Genomic DNA, 18,748 nt, shown 5'->3' with positions numbered 1-18,748 from the left:
CACCGTCGTAAGCTTAGACCTCGTCAGATTCTAAAGACTAAAAAGGTCTGGTGCTTACCCGATAATAGATGACGTTGTTAATAATGACAATAATAATAACACATCAGTTGACCAAATAGTAAACAAGGCTTGCTAGCACTGAAACATTGCTACTACTGCAATGAATGTCCTTTGGGCGCCATCAGTCTTTAGTCAAACGGTTCGTTAGAACTTGAGTCTGCGCCCATGTTCGTGCCATATCAGTCTGCACCTATGCTCGTTTTTGATTCGTGTGTTTTTCACTATGTTGCGCTTCTCCTTTAGCTGCTTTTTACTTACGTAGTGAAGTTCTTGTTATTAATTATTGCATTTGTCGATAAGAGGTCCGTGTCGACTCTTTTGCATTGATTTCATCACTCAACAAAGGCGCGAGATTCCTATCTTTCCATATTTCGTGCGTTAGACGCTCACCATGTGCTCGTTTCACTATATATATATATATATACATCACATTTACAGATGATGCTTGTGTCTGTTTTTGTGAAAGAGTACTGCCGCTACCGTGGCTATTGTTTAACGATAAGATACAATCTTAAAAATGGTCTTCTTCCATACAGCATCTTGTAATGCAGAACGTACTCGTAACGTAGAAGAGATTGTGGCTAAGCTGTATATTAGGCTGAAAGCAGGATGCTGCGCTTCAATCGATCACTGTTATATCTCTGATGTTTGTTGTTTCTGTGCTCGCCTGAGTACAACGACTTTAGGGTAATAATATTTGTTTCAAATGTGAAGCTTAACGCCTTACCTTATTGCTAACAAGCACCTTGTACGTCTTGTTGAATACACGTTCAAGATTTGAGAACACGATTACTCAGAGGATTACTTCCATTGATTGTGATGCTACAGGTCGCGTCTATTTTAGCCAAGGAGCAGGCTGTTTCGGAGGAGCGTCAGCCAGCACAGCATCAACGACCAACCACTGTTGCTCCAGAAGTACTCACTCGTCAGCAACAAGCTCCCAGTGGAAACCACCGTCAAGCACAAGGTACCGTATTTTTCTTCATCCTGAACTGAGACAAATACTGCTATTTCACGATCAGGTACAAAAAAATCTCTCGTTCTCTCCACCTCAGCGCTACGACCATTATCTTTTTCATTTTATTCTTTTCATTTAAATTTCATTTGGAAAAAACGATCGTTGAGGAGAAGCAGATCGATGAGACCATTCCAGCATTTAATTATTTTAATTTATGTTGTATGAGATTTTGTTCTTTGACATTGGCGGTGCAGATTGCCAGTGAGTTAGGAACTACTTGTTAATCAGCTGGGCTATTTGTAGCTCCAAATCTAGGTCTAGGACAAAAATCAGGTATATCAAGTTTACAATAGATGACTTGATGCAGCGGAGTGCTTTGTCCAGCGCATTATACGTTTCTTTCTTATGTTACTAGGTGGAGGCGTCCAAAATCCCGCATTCAACGATTTTAGCGCCGAACCGATGTACCTAACGGTGCGCAGAGGGCCCCAGGGCCTGGGCCTTAGCATCGCCGGTGGACGTAATTCAACACCTTTTCGAGGCGACGATGAAGGCATTTTCATCTCCAAGGTAAGAAAATATTATCTAGCGTAAGCAACATACTTTTTACAATATTTTTCTATTTTGTGTAATCGATATTAGGTTGCTAGCGAGTGTCCCCAGGCGTCATATCAGCGATACAAGCAAAAAGTTTAGACCCTGTTATTGTTCTAGATTTAAAATTAATTCTGCCATGATCTATATGCAGGGACAGATCACAATTTTCCTTTCATGGACATGGCCAGGTTTACCTGACAATGGAAACAAGGATAATAGCAAAGCCCTTAATGGTAGTGAACGACATGGAATTTATCTTCCCCCAATTACGTTATAGATATACTTAAATCTTCAGTTTTACTATATAACAATGTCACATTTTGACGCAGTATCGTTTGGTCTTATTAGTTATTATCTTATTAATGTTATGAGTGGCGAAGGTAGGGATGCCTCGATATTTGTGCCTGTGCCCATTTTCTTCATAGCGGATTGCTACTGCACGAGCTTTAATGTTATAAATCTGTACATTTTTTTTAGCGAAGTCAAACAAACAATTACAGAGCATAATGAGGCGCTGCCTGTTCCGTCGCTAAAAGGCACGTAGTAATCTTGTTTTATCTATTTGCATTCGTCGTATTATTATGCATTGGATGCAGTAAAAAAATAAATAAATACTGTATATGTGCCATTTAACTTTATCAATTGATGTGTGAATGTATCAACATATGTGCTAGACCTTAATCGAAAAGCACATAGCATAGCAGGGCGTACACCATGGCTATTTAAACAGCACACACGCGGATAACCTACTTTTAGAAGGCTTTTTTTTTGACTGACTGACTTTGAGACTATCCACTAGGGCAAATAGTCATTTTCATTGGGTTCATTTGCCTCGTACGAACTTAGACGGTATCTGTCGGATCTGTGGGAAATGAAGATCGACATCAAGGGGGCACCGTCTCAGGGTATTCGCGCGTTGTACCTAATGATTCATCTTGTTTGGCGCTTTTACTGACGCGCATCGCATCAGACGTAGTGCCCATTAATAATTTCCATTAGCTTTAATTAGTAGACACTGGTACATTGCTACTTGGACGTTATCATGGACTGTTTGGCGTTCGTGCGGTCGCGGAAAAATGGAAACCGTTATTGTTCGTAGTCCGGAGGCCTCGCACAGAGTTGACTGTGACCTGAGATGTTCATCACAGGTCATATTTGCGTCGTAGCGTACGTATCGCTACTGCTTATGTGCATAGGCTTCCTGAAGTGATCCCGGCTTAGCTTGATTTGTGCAGGGTATTTCGAGCTCTCATTTAATTACTTATCACTCACTCGGCTGCGGGAATCGTATTTGTTCGGAGTCGCGTCGCCACAGTTCCTAGATATGCAGAGACAGAAAACGTAAAGCGTTGAAACTACGTACACATTAGTTGTGATGACGATGTTCGTGATGGCCTGCGGTTTCATATTGTAAATACATGGCTGTGGGTGTGTAGTTTTGCTTGGCTGTAACGTGCGCATTGCGGTGCGTTTGTGTATGCATATGGGATATATTACAGGTCACGTCTGGAGGACCTGCGGAGCAGGCTGGACTTCGAATAGGCGACAAGGTTCTTTCTGTTAATGAAAGCTCACTCGTTGACGTCGACCACAACGAGGCGGTAGGTAAACTTTGTCTCATCGATTTTTTGGGACATGATAATATTTAATATAGTCAAGCTAGTGTTAAGAGCTGATCATATGGAGTCTTCGGATGCTCCCTTCGCTACTCGTCTTATCTGATGAAATTGCGCTTAGCTGGTCTGCTTGTTTAAAAACAGAGCGCGAATATACTCTGTCTCAACCTGCGATCCCTGTTCGTTCAGTTGAATGTCTTTAAAGATATCAGTTCAAGTAATGTCACAAGGTGCATTTATTTATTTCGATTGTAATGGCATACAGCTGCGTGACTAGAGCGTGACTCCGTGTTCTAAGTGCGGCTGCCGATCGTAAAGAGACATGTGTGCCATAAAATATTGAGGAAAGCGGAGAAACAAAGCGTGCTGCTCCTGCTGCTCCCTCGTTGTTTGACAACATTGTCCGTTATCGTTCCTGCACCATTATTGTCTTTTTTCTACGTCCAATTTAACATCGTGTTTGACGTGGTCCTTTTCACCTAGGTATTCACGTATGCATATCACCAATCTCCAGTATGGATTTGGCACTTGTCGCCAATGCATGCGCTTGCTTCGATGCTCTTTCAGGTCGACATCTTGAAAAAGGCTGGGGCAGTTCTGAATCTAAGGGTAGAACGGTCTCCTGGCGGTGTTTCCGAGTGGCGTTCGGAAACCACCTCAGTGATGGAGGAAACTTTCGAGAGTGTCGTCAGCGTGACGTCAACACAGGTGCAACTAGGTGCCGGGTCTGGGACCAAACCCAACGTCAATCTACTGTTTCGAGACGATCCTGATAGCGGTGGGGACCATCATGTACATCACCAGCACAAAGAACATCATCGCTTTCATGAAGAGCGAGAGGAACGGTCGTCATCATCAGGCTTGCATGAGACACACACAGTGCGCGAATACACTCGTTCACCGCATATGACTCGGGCCTATTCGGAGAGTGGACCCGAGCCGTCGATGGAGCCTCGGGAGTCCCGCGAAAATACCGCACCTGAGTGGCGGAGCGCCGAACAACGCCTCAATTTGACCCAGGAAATTTTGGCACAGCCGCAGCAGCCGCCTCGTTCGCCGAGCAGTTACGAGATCAATGTCGTACACGAAAAGACGCCCACAGGAAACGCACGAGATCACCACGCAGTTCGAGAAGCTGGCAGTCGGCCTGTCGCTGCGGCGCGCACACGAAGCGAACCCTCAACACCGGTATTGGGTCTTGGTTTGGGTAGAGAAACGCCAACGATGGAAAAGAGTGACATCATTTTTAGCACGCTAATCCGAGATCGTTACGGACTAGGCTTCGATGTTGAAGAGGTACCGATGCGAGGTACGTTGATAGATGAGTAAAGCTAACCAGCTCATCCACGGGTCGAGGCGTGCTTATTTGAAATTCATAAGATGAACGCGTTAATCAACAACAAGCGATGCGAAACGTTTTGAATTATTGGAGGCAAGACATGAGGCCATTGCGAGCAATTTCACGTTTCAGCTTACAGCGATAGGACACTTAGTTTTTAGAACGATTATTCTATGTGTTCCATGAGACATTACCTTTATTGGTATCACAACGAAATTCTACCTATAACAACTAATGAGACATATCTGGCGTAGCACGCATCGAAATCACCAAAAGCCTTCCAAAGGAAAACAAATTTCCATAGCCAACACGCAAGCACATCCGTTGATCGGGTGCGGGCAGTTTGCGATGTATGTTTCTAACTCGTGTTTTCGTGGCGTGCAGGGTTCTTGGTGACATCAATTGTCGAGGGTGGTCCAGCGTGGCGTGACGGGAAGCTTCGCGAAGGCGATCGCGTCGTGTCAATCAATGGAGTTGACGTCGACGGTCTCGACATTGAGGCTGTACGCCGAAGGTTGAACGGACTTGATCGTTTTATGCGAGTTGTCGTTGAGCGCATCGGACCCGTTGATCCTAATTGTAAGTTACTAAACCTTAATGCTAACTTTGGAATAATCATAACTATACGCGTTTATCTCCACAAAACCCCCATGTATTGATCGTAATAGTTGATTAATGCAAGTTGGATTATATGTGATTGCAGCATCGGTGAACACGTCCGGCGTGTACAGTGCTAGCTCGTACATGGCGAATCGTCCGTCGTATCTCGGTTCGTATCGCAAACGGGCACCGCTAACCACACAGAGTTCGTTGGGGAATTCGTCGGTGCTAAATATGTCGTTTGGTGGATCCAGTACGGCTTCGCTTCCCAAATTACCAGGTGCCACTCAAACGCACTGCCCCTACACCCATTGTTACATTAAATATTGCCTAGCCACCTTCAGGCATCCGCAAAGCAAATGACTCTTTTATGAAAAGGGAAAAAAAGTTCGCAAGCAGACGACAATAAGTACCTGCGCATGCAGGCATTCACCGACATTTTGTGAGATTTACCTGGGCACTAGTCATCATAAAATATCTTGAAGTACTTGTGTTTGTATACGCACTATGTTCTAGGACCAACACTGCATGGATCTTGTGCCCGACGTTGGATTAGTTCCATGTTCTAAATTACCACTGATCTATTATAGTATTATTATACATTTGCATTGATCATTAATCATCGTATCAACGGGAAGCTATGGGAGAAATCTGTGCACTCTTTCGTTGTTTCTAACGTTCTTTCAATTAACAAACGCTCTTGGTAGCTTTCAAAGTCCATTCGACAGACTTCTGACACGTCTCTTTGTCTTTGGGTTTTTCGTGTTGGCTGTATCCGTATGTACGTGGTAATACGTACGCCACAAACAAATAGGTTTGCGCAACTGGCAGACAGAAAGCTCGATTACAGTGCCTCCGACGACGGGCGGTCTATCCCCCACAAAAGGGGCAATTGTTCCGTCCAGCGGTACCAAACCACCAATCGCACCTAAGCCTAATATTTCTGTGTCCGTGGGTAAGTACGTGAACACGATTTGCAGCAGCGTGGTAGATAGTGAGCGGAAGAATATTTTAAATTATTGAGTACCTTATTATTGTACAGGCCGTACCAGAATGTAGGCCTTGCATTATGGTGTGGTTAGCTTCTGAACAGATGAGTAAACTATGCACGGTTTTCATCTGCACGGTCTTGATGGTTGTCGGTTGTGACTCTTTTCGTATGGTACCTACAGTCTGCTCGATCTTACTTCAGTTATTAATATAGAAAGCATTGTATATACGTGTGTATATTGCGGGATCGAACTTGTCGATCGAGCGCCGAACCAATATAATAGATTCTGTCTTTTTGGGATGAATATAAAGAGTCGTTCGCACGTTCGTATTCAAGATGTAACAGAAACTAACTGAAGATAACGGACGGCATGTAAACTAACGCACGTAAGTCAATCTGGAACGAAGGCAGCTCGTGAACCATCATTGGTTTGCACGTCATTTAACCAGTGATTCACCGCATCAGAGTTTATGTGAGGAATTTTATTGTTAGCTTTGGATGAACGAGTGGTCCTTTGGTCGTAATTTTTCTTTGAATAGCTTGCGCTTTCAATGGCGCTGGTCGAACTCACTTCCGAAGTACCGTACGTTACGTAGAATCGCATAGAAGAGCCGCATGATGGGGGTCCGTGCATGTGTTCACTAGGAAACTGATCTTGTAAGATTCTCTATATATTCTAGTATTTCAATAATAACTTGTTTAGTGATACGATGATAATTTTACGAAGTTCGAGCTTTACTATGCCCCACTAAGAGGGCACATTTCATATAAGTTAACACATAGTAAATTTTAAACAACTATATTCATCCGTATTATTGACCCTATTACAATGGCAACTGGACAATTTTTCGCTGAAACATTGAATGAATTTTCGTTTATAAAATAGAGTGATTTCGGAAATGGGCTGTATATTTTCAAAAAACCCAATTGGATTCCATTATTTCTAAGTTCACTACGTAAAAGTTCGGCCGTCAGTTTATTGGCGGAGTAACACACAGAGTGAAGTATTCACATCCGAATACATCTTTGGCACAAAAAGAAAGCCAGATCGTTCAACAACGAACCCCCGTCGGTTTTTTGTGTTTGCGAAACAAAACGGTTCCATCGCTTCCACAACTGAGCGTTCTGAGATTGCGAACTTTGCTTCGCACAGTAAATCCACGGTACCCAATACTTACGAGGCAGATATCCATGAGGAAAATTGGACAGAACTTAATAAAGTTTAGATTTAATGCGCCAAAGAAGTATTTTAATAATGGCTGGTGGGTCGTTTAGGGCTTCAGTTAAACATACAGTCGCGGTGAATAACACTTATATGAGATGGATCAGAAATTATACTTTTTACAGATATACCCGTTCTCATGCAACAAGTCCAGATTTAGATGGCCACCTTTTACAAGGAGAGAGAACCCATTATCACAAGGCCGACGATGTCCAAGCAATATATGGCAGCTTCTGCAGAAAAGCGAACCCCAGAAAACTGTTATCACTTGTGTCTTTGCTGAAAACGAGTCCTTAGTATAAGCACTTTTTAAATTCATAATTTATATATTTAGTCCAGACGAACGCGTCTCGTTTAAAACGACATGATATAACGCTTACCCAAACCCAGTAACTCTTGTAACCTTGCTTATAACCTGCCTGGGCGTAATCCTTGCCGCCCTAAAATTCACGCTCGAATCCTGTTGCGCCGCCCTTGACGATGCCACCTGGATACCCGATCTGATTCCTGCTACAATCGCCCCACGCTGCTGCCATGCATTGAAGGCCACAAAACCCACGAGCTGTCGACGGAATTCCCTGCTCCTCCAAGATCGCTTGGCAAAACGACGGAAGTAATTACTCATTCGACGCTGACTGAGACGACTATGACCCGAGTCACCAATAACGTACCCGCGAGCCTGGCCATCGAGAACGGTATCTCGATTCCATTATTTTTTGTCGATGCTATTAAAGTTTTCGATCACGATCTAGATTTATGCATGGACGCGCACGGACATACATTAGCACAGAATACTTATGTTTGAAGCATGGTGCTTGGATTATTTTGCTTTCATATGACAACCGTAGAAATCTATTTTTGCATCATATACTTAGTTAACTTGAGCGTTTGATTATGTTTGTAATTTGCCGCTTGTTTGAGCCACGGTAACTTCTATACGCCTGCGAATGAGCTTTTAGAAGCGTATCGTTACTGTTGAGTGCGTGTTTCGGGTATCGCTTAGCTGAGATTGAATGCAGCTGCCATTCAACTAACCTTAACCTTCATCGCTAGTAGGTGTGTGTGTCTACCATGACCTGTCTCCTGTACAGTGTCAAGACGTACTAACGCTAGGTAAACGTAAAAGGCCATATTTTGCAAATGCCGTAGTATACTTAATTGTCGCTGCCCTTATTAATAACGTCGTCCACATACGAATACATGCTAGTTCATTGTCCGATAACTTTTGAACACTGTCAATGATTTCAGGAAGCTACGAAGATGTCGTATTGACGAAAGAAAATCCAACGCAAAGTTTGGGTTTGAGCATTGTCGGTGGATGTGACCATTTTTGCCATCCATTTGGTACAGGCGAGCGCGGTGTATACGTATCAAAAATAGTTCCTGATTCACTGGCAGCACAATCGGGTCGTTTGCGTGTTGGTGATCGCGTCGAAAAAGTTAACGGTACACCAGTTGCCGATCTCTCGCATCAGCAGGTCGTACAACTGATGATCCAGGCGGGCTCCCAGCTTACGTTGCACGTCTTTCACGAGACCCTTCCCAAGGTAACGTTCTTCACCATGCTTTTCCAGTTCATTCAGGTCACTGGATCCTATGGAAACACGGTTTCGCTTAAGTTGCATATGCTAGGACATGCCACGGAGGGCAATCGATTCTGGTTCTCTCAACAGCTTGCCTGAGTAAATGCCATGGCCACTATCATTGTAGAGCTTTCTTGAAAGGCCACACCTGGCTGCGACAAAAAGAATTAGAGCCGTTACAGCGTTTTCGCGACTTACCTATGCGGAATCTTCGAGACAAAATGAGGAACGTTTTCGCGGACTATTTGATGAAGTAAGCCAGCGCTGCAACAGAGTTAAGGACGCGTTATGGCAGACTCATATTCGTAATCAGGTAACATCAGATGTACTCGGGTCGATCAAACCTCCACCGAACATTCGCTTGGTCGTCTACAATTGGCATCGCTGGCAATCCCCATTCTACCGAGAGCGACTGGACAGTAACAACTAAAATTCATCCAAAGCGGCCAATTATGATGGTCCAAAAAGGTTTATGTAAAAATTGGCGAAAATATTTTTTACGCGTGACATAAGAAGTACATACGCATAAGAAGTATAAGTTTAGAGCGAATCTATAAGTAAATTTGACAAAAATTGATTGAAAAAAAGATGCCCAATCAAGGCCACGTTAGATGCTATTAGGTTGGTGATTAGGCACGTCAATGATGAATGCGCCTATCGTGTAAATTTCATCCCGACCTCTCTCCCATTTGCGATCATTTCAGTGTTTAATTCTGCAATGTAACTACGGGTGAAGTGTTAGTTGGTCGATGCAAATGAATGAGGTTTTTAAGTGGCCTTCAGCCGAAGTTTGTGAAGAAACGTTTTGTTATTAAAATCAATCTCGCATCGGCCGTTTACATTGACATGTAATAGAAGCTCGGTCGAAACGCATTTTCATCGCATTGTTGTATAAGCAAGTTAAGTTAAGATATCGAATGTTCGACAACGGCCACACGATTGCTGTATAAAAGCGGCGTGGCGGAAGGGCCACCAGCAGACCTAGTTCCGTTTTTCGGTTAAACGTATTTTAATTGTCCTGCGTGCAGGTAAACTGGTCATTATATTTACTAATAACGATAGCGTTGAATAGCGGCTAGCTGGTTCGATGGCTTCTTCGACGGTACAATCTAAACTCGGTCTTTTATGCGATACACGTTGAAAGCACTTATTCCTCCAGCACAGGCCAAGCACACTCGGCCTCAAAGAAACGTTCATGATGTTGGTGCTTGCCAATTTTCCAATGTAGAAAATAGGAAAGGTCCTGCCGGCCAACCAAATTAACATTACGTGCTGTAAGAAAAAACGGAGCGGATATATTTGTCTAATGGGCTTAATTTTCTGCGCAGGTCTCTTCTAGCGACCTACAAAAAACAGTGCAATCCGTGCCTTTCGAGGGTCGTTTTAAATTGTGCAGGCCGGCAAACCCAGCCAAACACAAATTCTTACTTGAATTTCCCCTAAATCGAAAATTCTCACGTCTTGTATACTTGTTCGCTGCCACTGGTTCACTGTAGGGCTGGCAAGAGCTAACACTGACACGACGTCCGGGCGAAAAGCTGGGGATGAACATCAAAGGCGGCACGGGAGTAACTGGCTCGTGTGGTAACCCATTCGACCCACAAGACGAAAGCGTCTTTGTGTCGAAAGTGTCTCCAGAAGGTGCTGTCCATAGAGATGGCCGTATCAAACTGGGCATGCGAATCGTCGAGGTCAACGGGCATTCATTGCTCGGAGCTTCGCACGATGAGTCGGTGGACATCATTAAGAAAGCGGGTAACAGTATTATGTTTATCGTTTGCGACGGATACAACAACATGCCAGGTGCGGCCCTGCACTGCCAGGTGCGTAAGATAGCGATCGCTAAAAACGAAGAAAACAATGATTGTTTCCTCTGTATTTTTGACAATTCTGATTTCTTCCTGTTAACATTAAACAGCAGTAATATACGAATTCAGCCTACTTGTGTATATGTTTGCTTTAAGCTCCCAGTTAGTCGTGATCTGTTAACTGGCTCGTTGAGTCAACAACGAAAGACTTGAGCTCCGTTTTTCAAATAAGCGTGTTTTTTTTTCACAGCTTACTAATAGCGAACAACCTAATGAAAAGCTGATTTTTTCTCTCTCACACAAAACTCAGTAATACGAGATATATTGCTCATGTGCCATGTTCCTTTAACATCTAGAATTGATCCTTCGCTTTTCAGGATATCTCTAGCAACGTGTTAGTGACACCCTCTGGCGGAGAGCAAATGCAGCAAAAAGTTATGGAAGTTCTAAGGGCGGCTGGCCGGCTAGTGGATTCTAGCGGAGACGACATCCCCGATAAGCCTCTCGACCGCAGCTCAGACAGCGTGTTGAGCACGGGCGCAAAGACTACAACCGTGTTCATGAGCCGCAAGAGTGTTGTCAAACCCGACGACCCGCCCCGGGAGTCAGGCATCGCGACAGGTTACGCGACCGAGGTTGGTAAGAGTTCTGTTGTCGTTCTTGGTCTTAGCACACTCAGCAGTTGTTGGCATGCTAGTACGAGTAGGTCATTCATTACCTTAGCGTCTTAATTGTAACGGCTTTTAGAGTTACGCACTAGCTTTCGGTACTTAGCCAGCTTCCAGTTGTTGAGTTGAACGAACCCATAGCGACAGAAGAGGCATATAGGAAGCGGGGAAAAATTCGTGCGAACGAGAGCGAGCAGCGAAATCTAGGTAGCAAACGGCATAAGGTCGCAGAATTCGCACGCATGTGAGCCACACAGATCGTTTATAGAAAAATAATAATGAGTGTGGATAGTCTATCGTCTTACAGTTTCCGCATTTGATTGCTAGCAAACTGCCATTGACGTACGTGTTTATACATCGTATAGTAGAATATGGACGTACGTGTGCGTGAACACCACTTATTAGCATTGCCATGTAGGTTAGACGTTCACTTGTTTTTGAGCATACGTGTGTGTTAAGAAAACGGTCGTCTTATATATTATGATTATATCGCATATTTAAATGTGGTCCATCTGTTGTCTGAATCAATATGCTATGAAATGCAACATTGGAATGGGACATCCGCTAGCGATGCGTGACCTGATGTGCATGCTGCACGTCTGTCCAACTTCTCGTTCGTTTTTTTTTAATTCATTACTCATTAATGCTTGAATGCTGGACACGTAGTATTGAATTTTTTTGTCAAATCTATAAATAGTTAGCTTATGATTATATCGCCTCATTGCTACTGCATGCTTGACCGCCCCCCAATGTCTGCCCACTGCCTCCTTGCGCGCGCTCATCAACCCCAGGAAGTGGTGCCCGAGCATGCCGAACATGTGCACATCAGTTCTACATCAGATGACTCCTCAGACTCGTCGGACGTGAGCTCGGAGTCCTCATCTGGGCCGGGTTCAAGCGACGACAGCGATGAGCAGTCGCAAGACAGCATGAACTCGCAGATAAGAGCACGGACTCCGAGCAGTAGCCAGGTAAGAACTTCGACTCTCCGCTAGCGGACGTCAAAACGGACAGGGTTATTCTGTACTGTGAGTTCTGCCTTGTGACACTTCGTGCGACTGTCGCGACGACTAGTTAGATTCAGCACGCTTTTGTAGAGTTGCGATCGAAGCAAACTCAGATCGGTGATTTGGACTCTTTACTATCTTTTAGGCTTCTTGGGTGATAATAAGAATTGATAATGACGTTGGGAATAACCATAGCCCGCTGGTGACGGGACAGAAGCGTCTATCTGCCTTTAAAGGAGCCTCTTAAATATAGACGAACAGATAGAACCCAGCCAGGAAATACTTCTAATGTGTGGGTGATTTTTGGTTGTGTGATTCATCTGCGTGTTGTATGCTTTTTTTTTGGTGTTAGTCGGTCTGCTCGAACAAATGACGTAAGTTTCACGCCGCGATTCGAGTACCGAATCACTTCTGGTTCAAGTTATCCCCTTAACGTGTCCTATATTGTCGAACAAAAAGAACGAGTTGAATCCATGGTAATAACAGGAGGTGCAACAAGGAGGCAGACATAGAATCTCTCCACGTTGATTGAGCTCGATGAAGCAAGCGCGCACAATACCGTGCTTCGCAACAGTGGTTTGATTCAGTGTGGACCCGAGCCTTGTATAAATTACTGCCTACGTCTGAGATGGGGTCGACGAACGCTTGACGGTTGAAAGACGTCCTTCCGACTTCCTATTCCCAAAAGCGCCTTCGTCCACCCTACCTAATGCCGATTTGACCCAGCAGGCCAATAACTAAAGCAAATTCGTAACGGGTGTGTTAAATCTGGTTTTTCAATCGTCTTAGCGATATATTAGGTATCTTTTTGTTTCTTTGCCTTCTCGGAATAATAGTCAAGCAACCGTTGTTTGATCGGCGAACACATACATTCCGTTCGAAAGCCTATGAAAGCTAAGGTGTCTGTTTTATGAGACCTACGCTACACTATCAGATTTCACTGTACAATACTCGACTATTCCCCCTGTATGTGTTATTATGGCAATATAAGACACAACTCATTACATCTGTATTGCAGGTGCACCAGCCTTGATTGCCACTTTGTTATGGGTTAATTCTGTAGTACCATTTTTATTGCTCACCACCCAGCATTCTCCCCTTTATAAGTTTTCCGTAAGAATTTTCTTACTTGCTTTAGGCCTAATTTTCGTCTGTTTTTCCTCCTTCCCGAAGCACAGTGATCGCCTATATACACACACATTGACAGCGTGTCCTTACCTAAATCGCTTCTAATAAGCTCAAGTGACCGACCAGGGAGATTTTGGGGAGTTGGTCAGTCGCAAGCTGCCGCTGACAACAAACTCTTACAAATAAACTGTTTCATTCCCGCTGGGCCAGTCCTCTTTTATTTTCTCAACTTTTCACAGCCATCTATCCTCACTAGCAGTTAAAATCATATGTATTAATGGTAGTTGTGAAAGTAGGATAAATCGATTACCCATTAATAAGCTATTACCCTCTCTTACATATACATTGTGTTTTCTGCACCTGCAAAACCTGTTTGGCCACTACAAAACACACGACTGCGCCCCCTCACCGCTTGCGCCCATAGGTATCACACATACGGCCCTCCCCTTTCGAACTAGTGCCATCGAACACAGTACCTACACCGATCAGCTGGCGAATTGATTCGAAAAAAAATACTAGTATGTAGTGTGAAGTCGGCCGTTTTTTTCCCGTAGCCTTCGTCAGATGCATATGTTTGCTGCATGCTTGTGCCTCTTTGGGATAAGGAAGCTATCGCAGTTAAAATTGGCCTAATATCAAGGACTGTGCGCAGTAGTAACGTAGACAGATGTTCATCGTTTACCAGTTAGTAATGCAATGGCCTATTGAACACTGGTGAGAGATATATGTTGTGGATGGGTTGCTTCTTGCTGGCATGCTTGTTTTCCCCTTCTGATACTTTTCTTCTGCATCACCTCGGACGATTACGAGATCCATTCGGTGAGTATTTGAACGTGCTTCTATGCTACCATACTTTCTACACGACGAATCTGTAATAATCATAATAACATTACTAGTTAGCGAACGAATTTATATCATATAGCTGCGCGTTACCTATACGCTCAAAGGCGGTCGTCATTGCATGCATCTCGTACGTATGTGTTTGGGTACATGATTTCGATGTGATCTGATGTTTGCTTGAGAACCATCATCTTAGTGAAATAATTCGTACCTGGACTTATGTCTCAATCAATCTATTGGTCTGCTACTGCTCAAGTGTATGTACCGCTATGCAGGCGCGACAATGATTCTAATGTGAGCCACCTTTCAGCAGCGCGAGCCACCAAAGGAGGAAAGCGGGGCATAGTAGAAGGTCCTTCGAGAAGGGAACACGAAAACGAAAACGAAGTTAATCGCTTAGCCGTCTCGTTCCTCGTCGTTAAGTGTAAAGAATGCCATAGACTAATGTCGACTTTATAGCGCGAGTGTGTCCCGTCAGATAAATGGGTTTCGTGAAGTACTTCCTACAACAATAACAACAACATCGACTAGCCAGAAGTACGCGAGCACGTGCAAAGGACGCTGGCCGCGGCGCCCTTGAACTACCACTGCCCAAAGCTACACATACATTTTCTCCTTTTATCATCGATGATTAAGACTAGCCTTAGAAAAAAAAAAATAGCGAAAAAACATTATCCTCTCGTAGGCTTCTTTCAGCAGTTGTACGCGCGCAAGGGCGCAGAGGACCTCTACGTTCAAAATCAACTGATTAATAACATCTTCACCAGCGAAAACGGCCGATGAACAGATTATATGCTTCTACTATCTAACAAAATATAGCCATTGAGTAGCATTTCGTTTGTCACAGCGATCAGCCGGCCGGCCCACCGAAGGCCGTGGCGGACAGAGTTTTATATACATTATGTATAAATATATATACCCGTTTGTAGATGTGACAGTGTAGACAAGTTGATTATGACTGGAAAACTAATAGACGTCACGCTATCTGGATCGTTGAACATATTCGTGGTAAGATGCGTGACTCATATATAGAAGCCTACGAGAGGATAATATATATACATATATTATAGTAGAAAACATCCGTCACATCGGAATGCGGAAAAGATTTTCGGATCCCCTAGGCGTTCCCTTGACAAGAGGACATCCAGCATAAGCTGCACCCATATACGACAGTATTTCGACGGCATCGCGGTCCGAGTGTATCTCGGCCCGCCAGGCCTTCGAGAGACGAAACACGGCAGAACTACATAGGGGCGCAACAGACAATGGCAAACCATAGTGAAACAAATGCAACTCATTAAGCAAGAGCAGCAACAGCAGCGCAGCAGATGGACATATTGTAGTGCGTCGCATCTGATCACCGCTGATATTTGTATTATATGAATGAATCACAGGAATATTGATCTGTGGTGGCGCGTCGCCACTGTGCCGCGACCGCGGTTGGTAATTACCGAATTTCTTACATGACTTCGGTGTTCTTTTTACTAGTTGAACTTCATATTGGCGTGAGCGATCGCTATCTGGGCCTGTACTGAAAACTCTGTGGATTTGTCTTCTAATCGTTGTGTGTAATAAAAGGCCAATGACTTTAACGAACAGAGCAGATCCTCGGCGTGCGGTTGGACGTACGCCGTAAGATAGGGTGAATTGCCGACGATCATTAAGAGTGGCTTTGGACTAGTACGTGAATGATAAGTTGTTGGCCGTCAGCCTACATAGAACACGGATCCAGCAGTTAGTTATAGCAGCTTGAATTTATACTTTTAGTTTATTAGCTTGTGTATACGGAAGACGGTGGGTTCGAGACCCGAGATAATTTTTCAGTGCAAATAACACGGTCGGCAACTGTTCGCGTGGGAAACGACAGTGCCGTTTCGTGACGGTTTCGACGAGACGCGTAGATATCTATCCCGTTCTATTATTACTCTTTGTGAGTAAAAGAAAGCTTTTTGGATGGACGAAAAAATGAGGTCCTTGGTCTCGTCATACGTCATTATATCTAAACGACAAAGCTGTATTTATTCATAGTCGTGGATGTCGACCATTCTTTAGAAAGCAATACGCGTAAAGGGACTTGATTTCTAGTGACGTTTGCACTTAACAATCAATGAAAACGTCGTACATTCGGGTCTTAGCAAGCAGGTACAGTACAAGTAGCAAGCAGTACAAGCAGGCAGCTGCTTTTCGACGGGCATCCTCGACACAGCCGTTTAGGGAGGGTAGGCAAGCTGGCAGTACGGACCAGCGAGAAACTAATCTGTGAACAGCTTTCGTGTATATATATATATAGATATATACTTAGCAATGATGACAACAAAATGTAACTGTATTTTGTATTATTGCTACATATTACTACTAATATTAATTTGGGTATTGTTGCAAGGATATAGCTAATATAATATACTATTATTACGGACGTTCGATATACTAAATAGAATTGTTATTCCGACAGAAAGCGTATAAGGTGGGTGCGTGAGCGAAGCGCGAGTACATTTGTGATCCTGGTAGAGGAAAAAGGATAGACCGAATGCTGAAAACGGAGCAATCTATGACGCCGTTATGGCGATGGCTTGACGATCGGTAAAAGTAGTCAGTCAAGTGACGAAAGCGGGAAGACGCCCCAAGAGAAACGCACCACAAACTGAAAGCATTATTCAATATTTACACATGTTACTGAGGATTCTTGATCAAACGCAGAGACGTAGCGGCAGACTAGAGTCCACTATTGATATACGATTTGAAATCTTGCCGCGTTGTCGGGCGATACCTCTGCTGGCTGACTAACTGCGGATTCAGTCAGTTTTAACGGTGTAACGGTACGGTTTGGCCTAACGCTTCAGTTAATCCGCTTCGAATAAAAACAAAAACAAAGTTGTGTTTTTAAATATACGAATACGTTTTTAAACTGACAAAAATACCAACAATCGCATATGTATATTCACGATACTTTTCTATATTATCCAAGAGTTTGGTTTGACAGCATTGTTGACAACATCGATACGTCTATACGACTTCAATATATAGCGGTCAGCTTCATTTTCTTGCTGTAACCCACAGCTGTACAGGACGGGTCGGCAAATTCGTTGTACATCTATCTATGCACATCCAAGACATAGTCTCAAGACGATTCAATATGCTATGTAACACTATCGGCCAATTACGAGTGCTCACTGTACATTAATATAATTTTCAGCAAACTGAGAAAAGCACGAGGGGCTAAATAGTTCATAACGGGGTTCGTACGGTCGTGCACGACAGAGCTTTTCCTCGATAGGATACAATGCTGATTTTAGCTTGCCATGTTATTGAAAACCCGTGTTGTTGAAGTATGAAGTCAATTCAATATTTCACTTCTTTGAGAGTACTCTTGAAACTCTTTCCGGACGGGACACAAAACATTAAGCCAAAAATAAATGCAGAAAATCTATGAAAACCTGGGTAATCCTATACCATCATCGAAACAGTATGCGTTTGCATACGTCAATATTATAACAGACAGAGTATGGCGACAGTCATGTTGGTGAGTCCTATTCTACTGATTGAATTCTAATGATTGATTGATTGATAGGAGAAGAGCTTCAGCATCTCTGCTACGAAGCAACACCTTAATCATATTTAGTAGCACACAAATGCAACCATAGATCGAAGAGGGATCCAGATAAATCATCTACAACGCATTAAAACCTCAATAGAAGGTCGCTTAGAAGGCATTACGACGATACGATTGTGAAGTGCATAAATGAGTTAACTTGCCCATCTGCCTTTGTAAACGCGGAACGGTTCGCTAGAGGATAAATAAAAAAGGGAATTGTTAATACAGTCTGAAAAATTGCTGAGAAATTGTTGCGCCAAAAATACACCAATAATATGGCGACTGCTGCTGCAGCTGCTGCTGCTGCTACTGCTGCTGTTGTTGCTATTACAAAGGTGAAGGATGAGGAGAATCAACGGTACAGGTAGCGTTCACCTGCACAGCATTAATGGGTCCGTGTGCTGTGTGAAAAGGGCGTCGAACGAAGGCCGCAACCGAGTTCCGAAAGCGGTAACCCGGAGAACTGTGCAACAGCGACGGATAAGGAACTCGATCTAGTAAAAGACATTCAAGTGTTACGCAAAAGCAGAAAAAAGGAGCTGCGAAGTGGACGGAAACTAGGGACGAGTAACACACAGTAAAAACAAGTCGTACGTATATAAGGAGGACGCAAAAAATATTAAGGAATATAAATCAATTGCGGATTGAGCACGTGGCCGTGTGTGTGAGTGCGTGCGTATGAGTTTCGCCGAATAAAAATATATTATGAGATGGTAATAATGAATAATTAGTATTATAT

At 43.6% G+C, this 18,748-nt stretch overlaps 1 protein-coding gene across 13 annotated transcripts in view; it reads left to right on the top strand.

The window, feature by feature from the left end:
- The window catches only part of LOC111262601 (protein lap4), an 81,501-nt gene that overhangs the window by 56,816 nt on the left and 5,937 nt on the right, over positions 1–18,748 (top strand). For 4 of the 13 annotated variants that reach the window (XM_086969225.1, XM_022836964.2, XM_022836963.2 and 1 more), the window contains 12 exons: positions 889–1,027; positions 1,434–1,588; positions 3,115–3,216; positions 3,799–4,540; positions 4,955–5,149; positions 5,274–5,450; positions 5,985–6,125; positions 7,929–8,078; positions 8,632–8,930; positions 10,463–10,789; positions 11,152–11,409; positions 12,234–12,413. In XM_086969225.1, coding sequence (XP_086825351.1) covers positions 889–1,027; positions 1,434–1,588; positions 3,115–3,216; positions 3,799–4,540; positions 4,955–5,149; positions 5,274–5,450; positions 5,985–6,125; positions 7,929–8,078; positions 8,632–8,930; positions 10,463–10,789; positions 11,152–11,409; positions 12,234–12,413 — 2,865 coding nt within the window. Of the gene's footprint in view, positions 1–888; positions 1,028–1,433; positions 1,589–3,114; positions 3,217–3,798; positions 4,541–4,954; positions 5,150–5,273; positions 5,451–5,984; positions 6,126–7,928; positions 8,079–8,631; positions 8,931–10,462; positions 10,790–11,151; positions 11,414–12,233; positions 12,414–14,727; positions 17,307–18,748 lie in introns of those variants that run through there. The other 9 variants (XM_086969228.1, XM_086969227.1, XM_086969226.1 and 6 more) reach the window with 9 other exon arrangements.

The sequence above is a fragment of the Varroa jacobsoni genome, unplaced genomic scaffold (assembly GCF_002532875.2).
Source record: "Varroa jacobsoni isolate VJ856 unplaced genomic scaffold, vjacob_1.0 scaffold_678, whole genome shotgun sequence".
Classification (NCBI taxonomy): domain Eukaryota; kingdom Metazoa; phylum Arthropoda; class Arachnida; order Mesostigmata; family Varroidae; genus Varroa; species Varroa jacobsoni.
The sequence above is the reverse complement of the archived record's forward strand: the minus strand, read 5'-3'. Positions and strand labels throughout refer to the sequence as shown.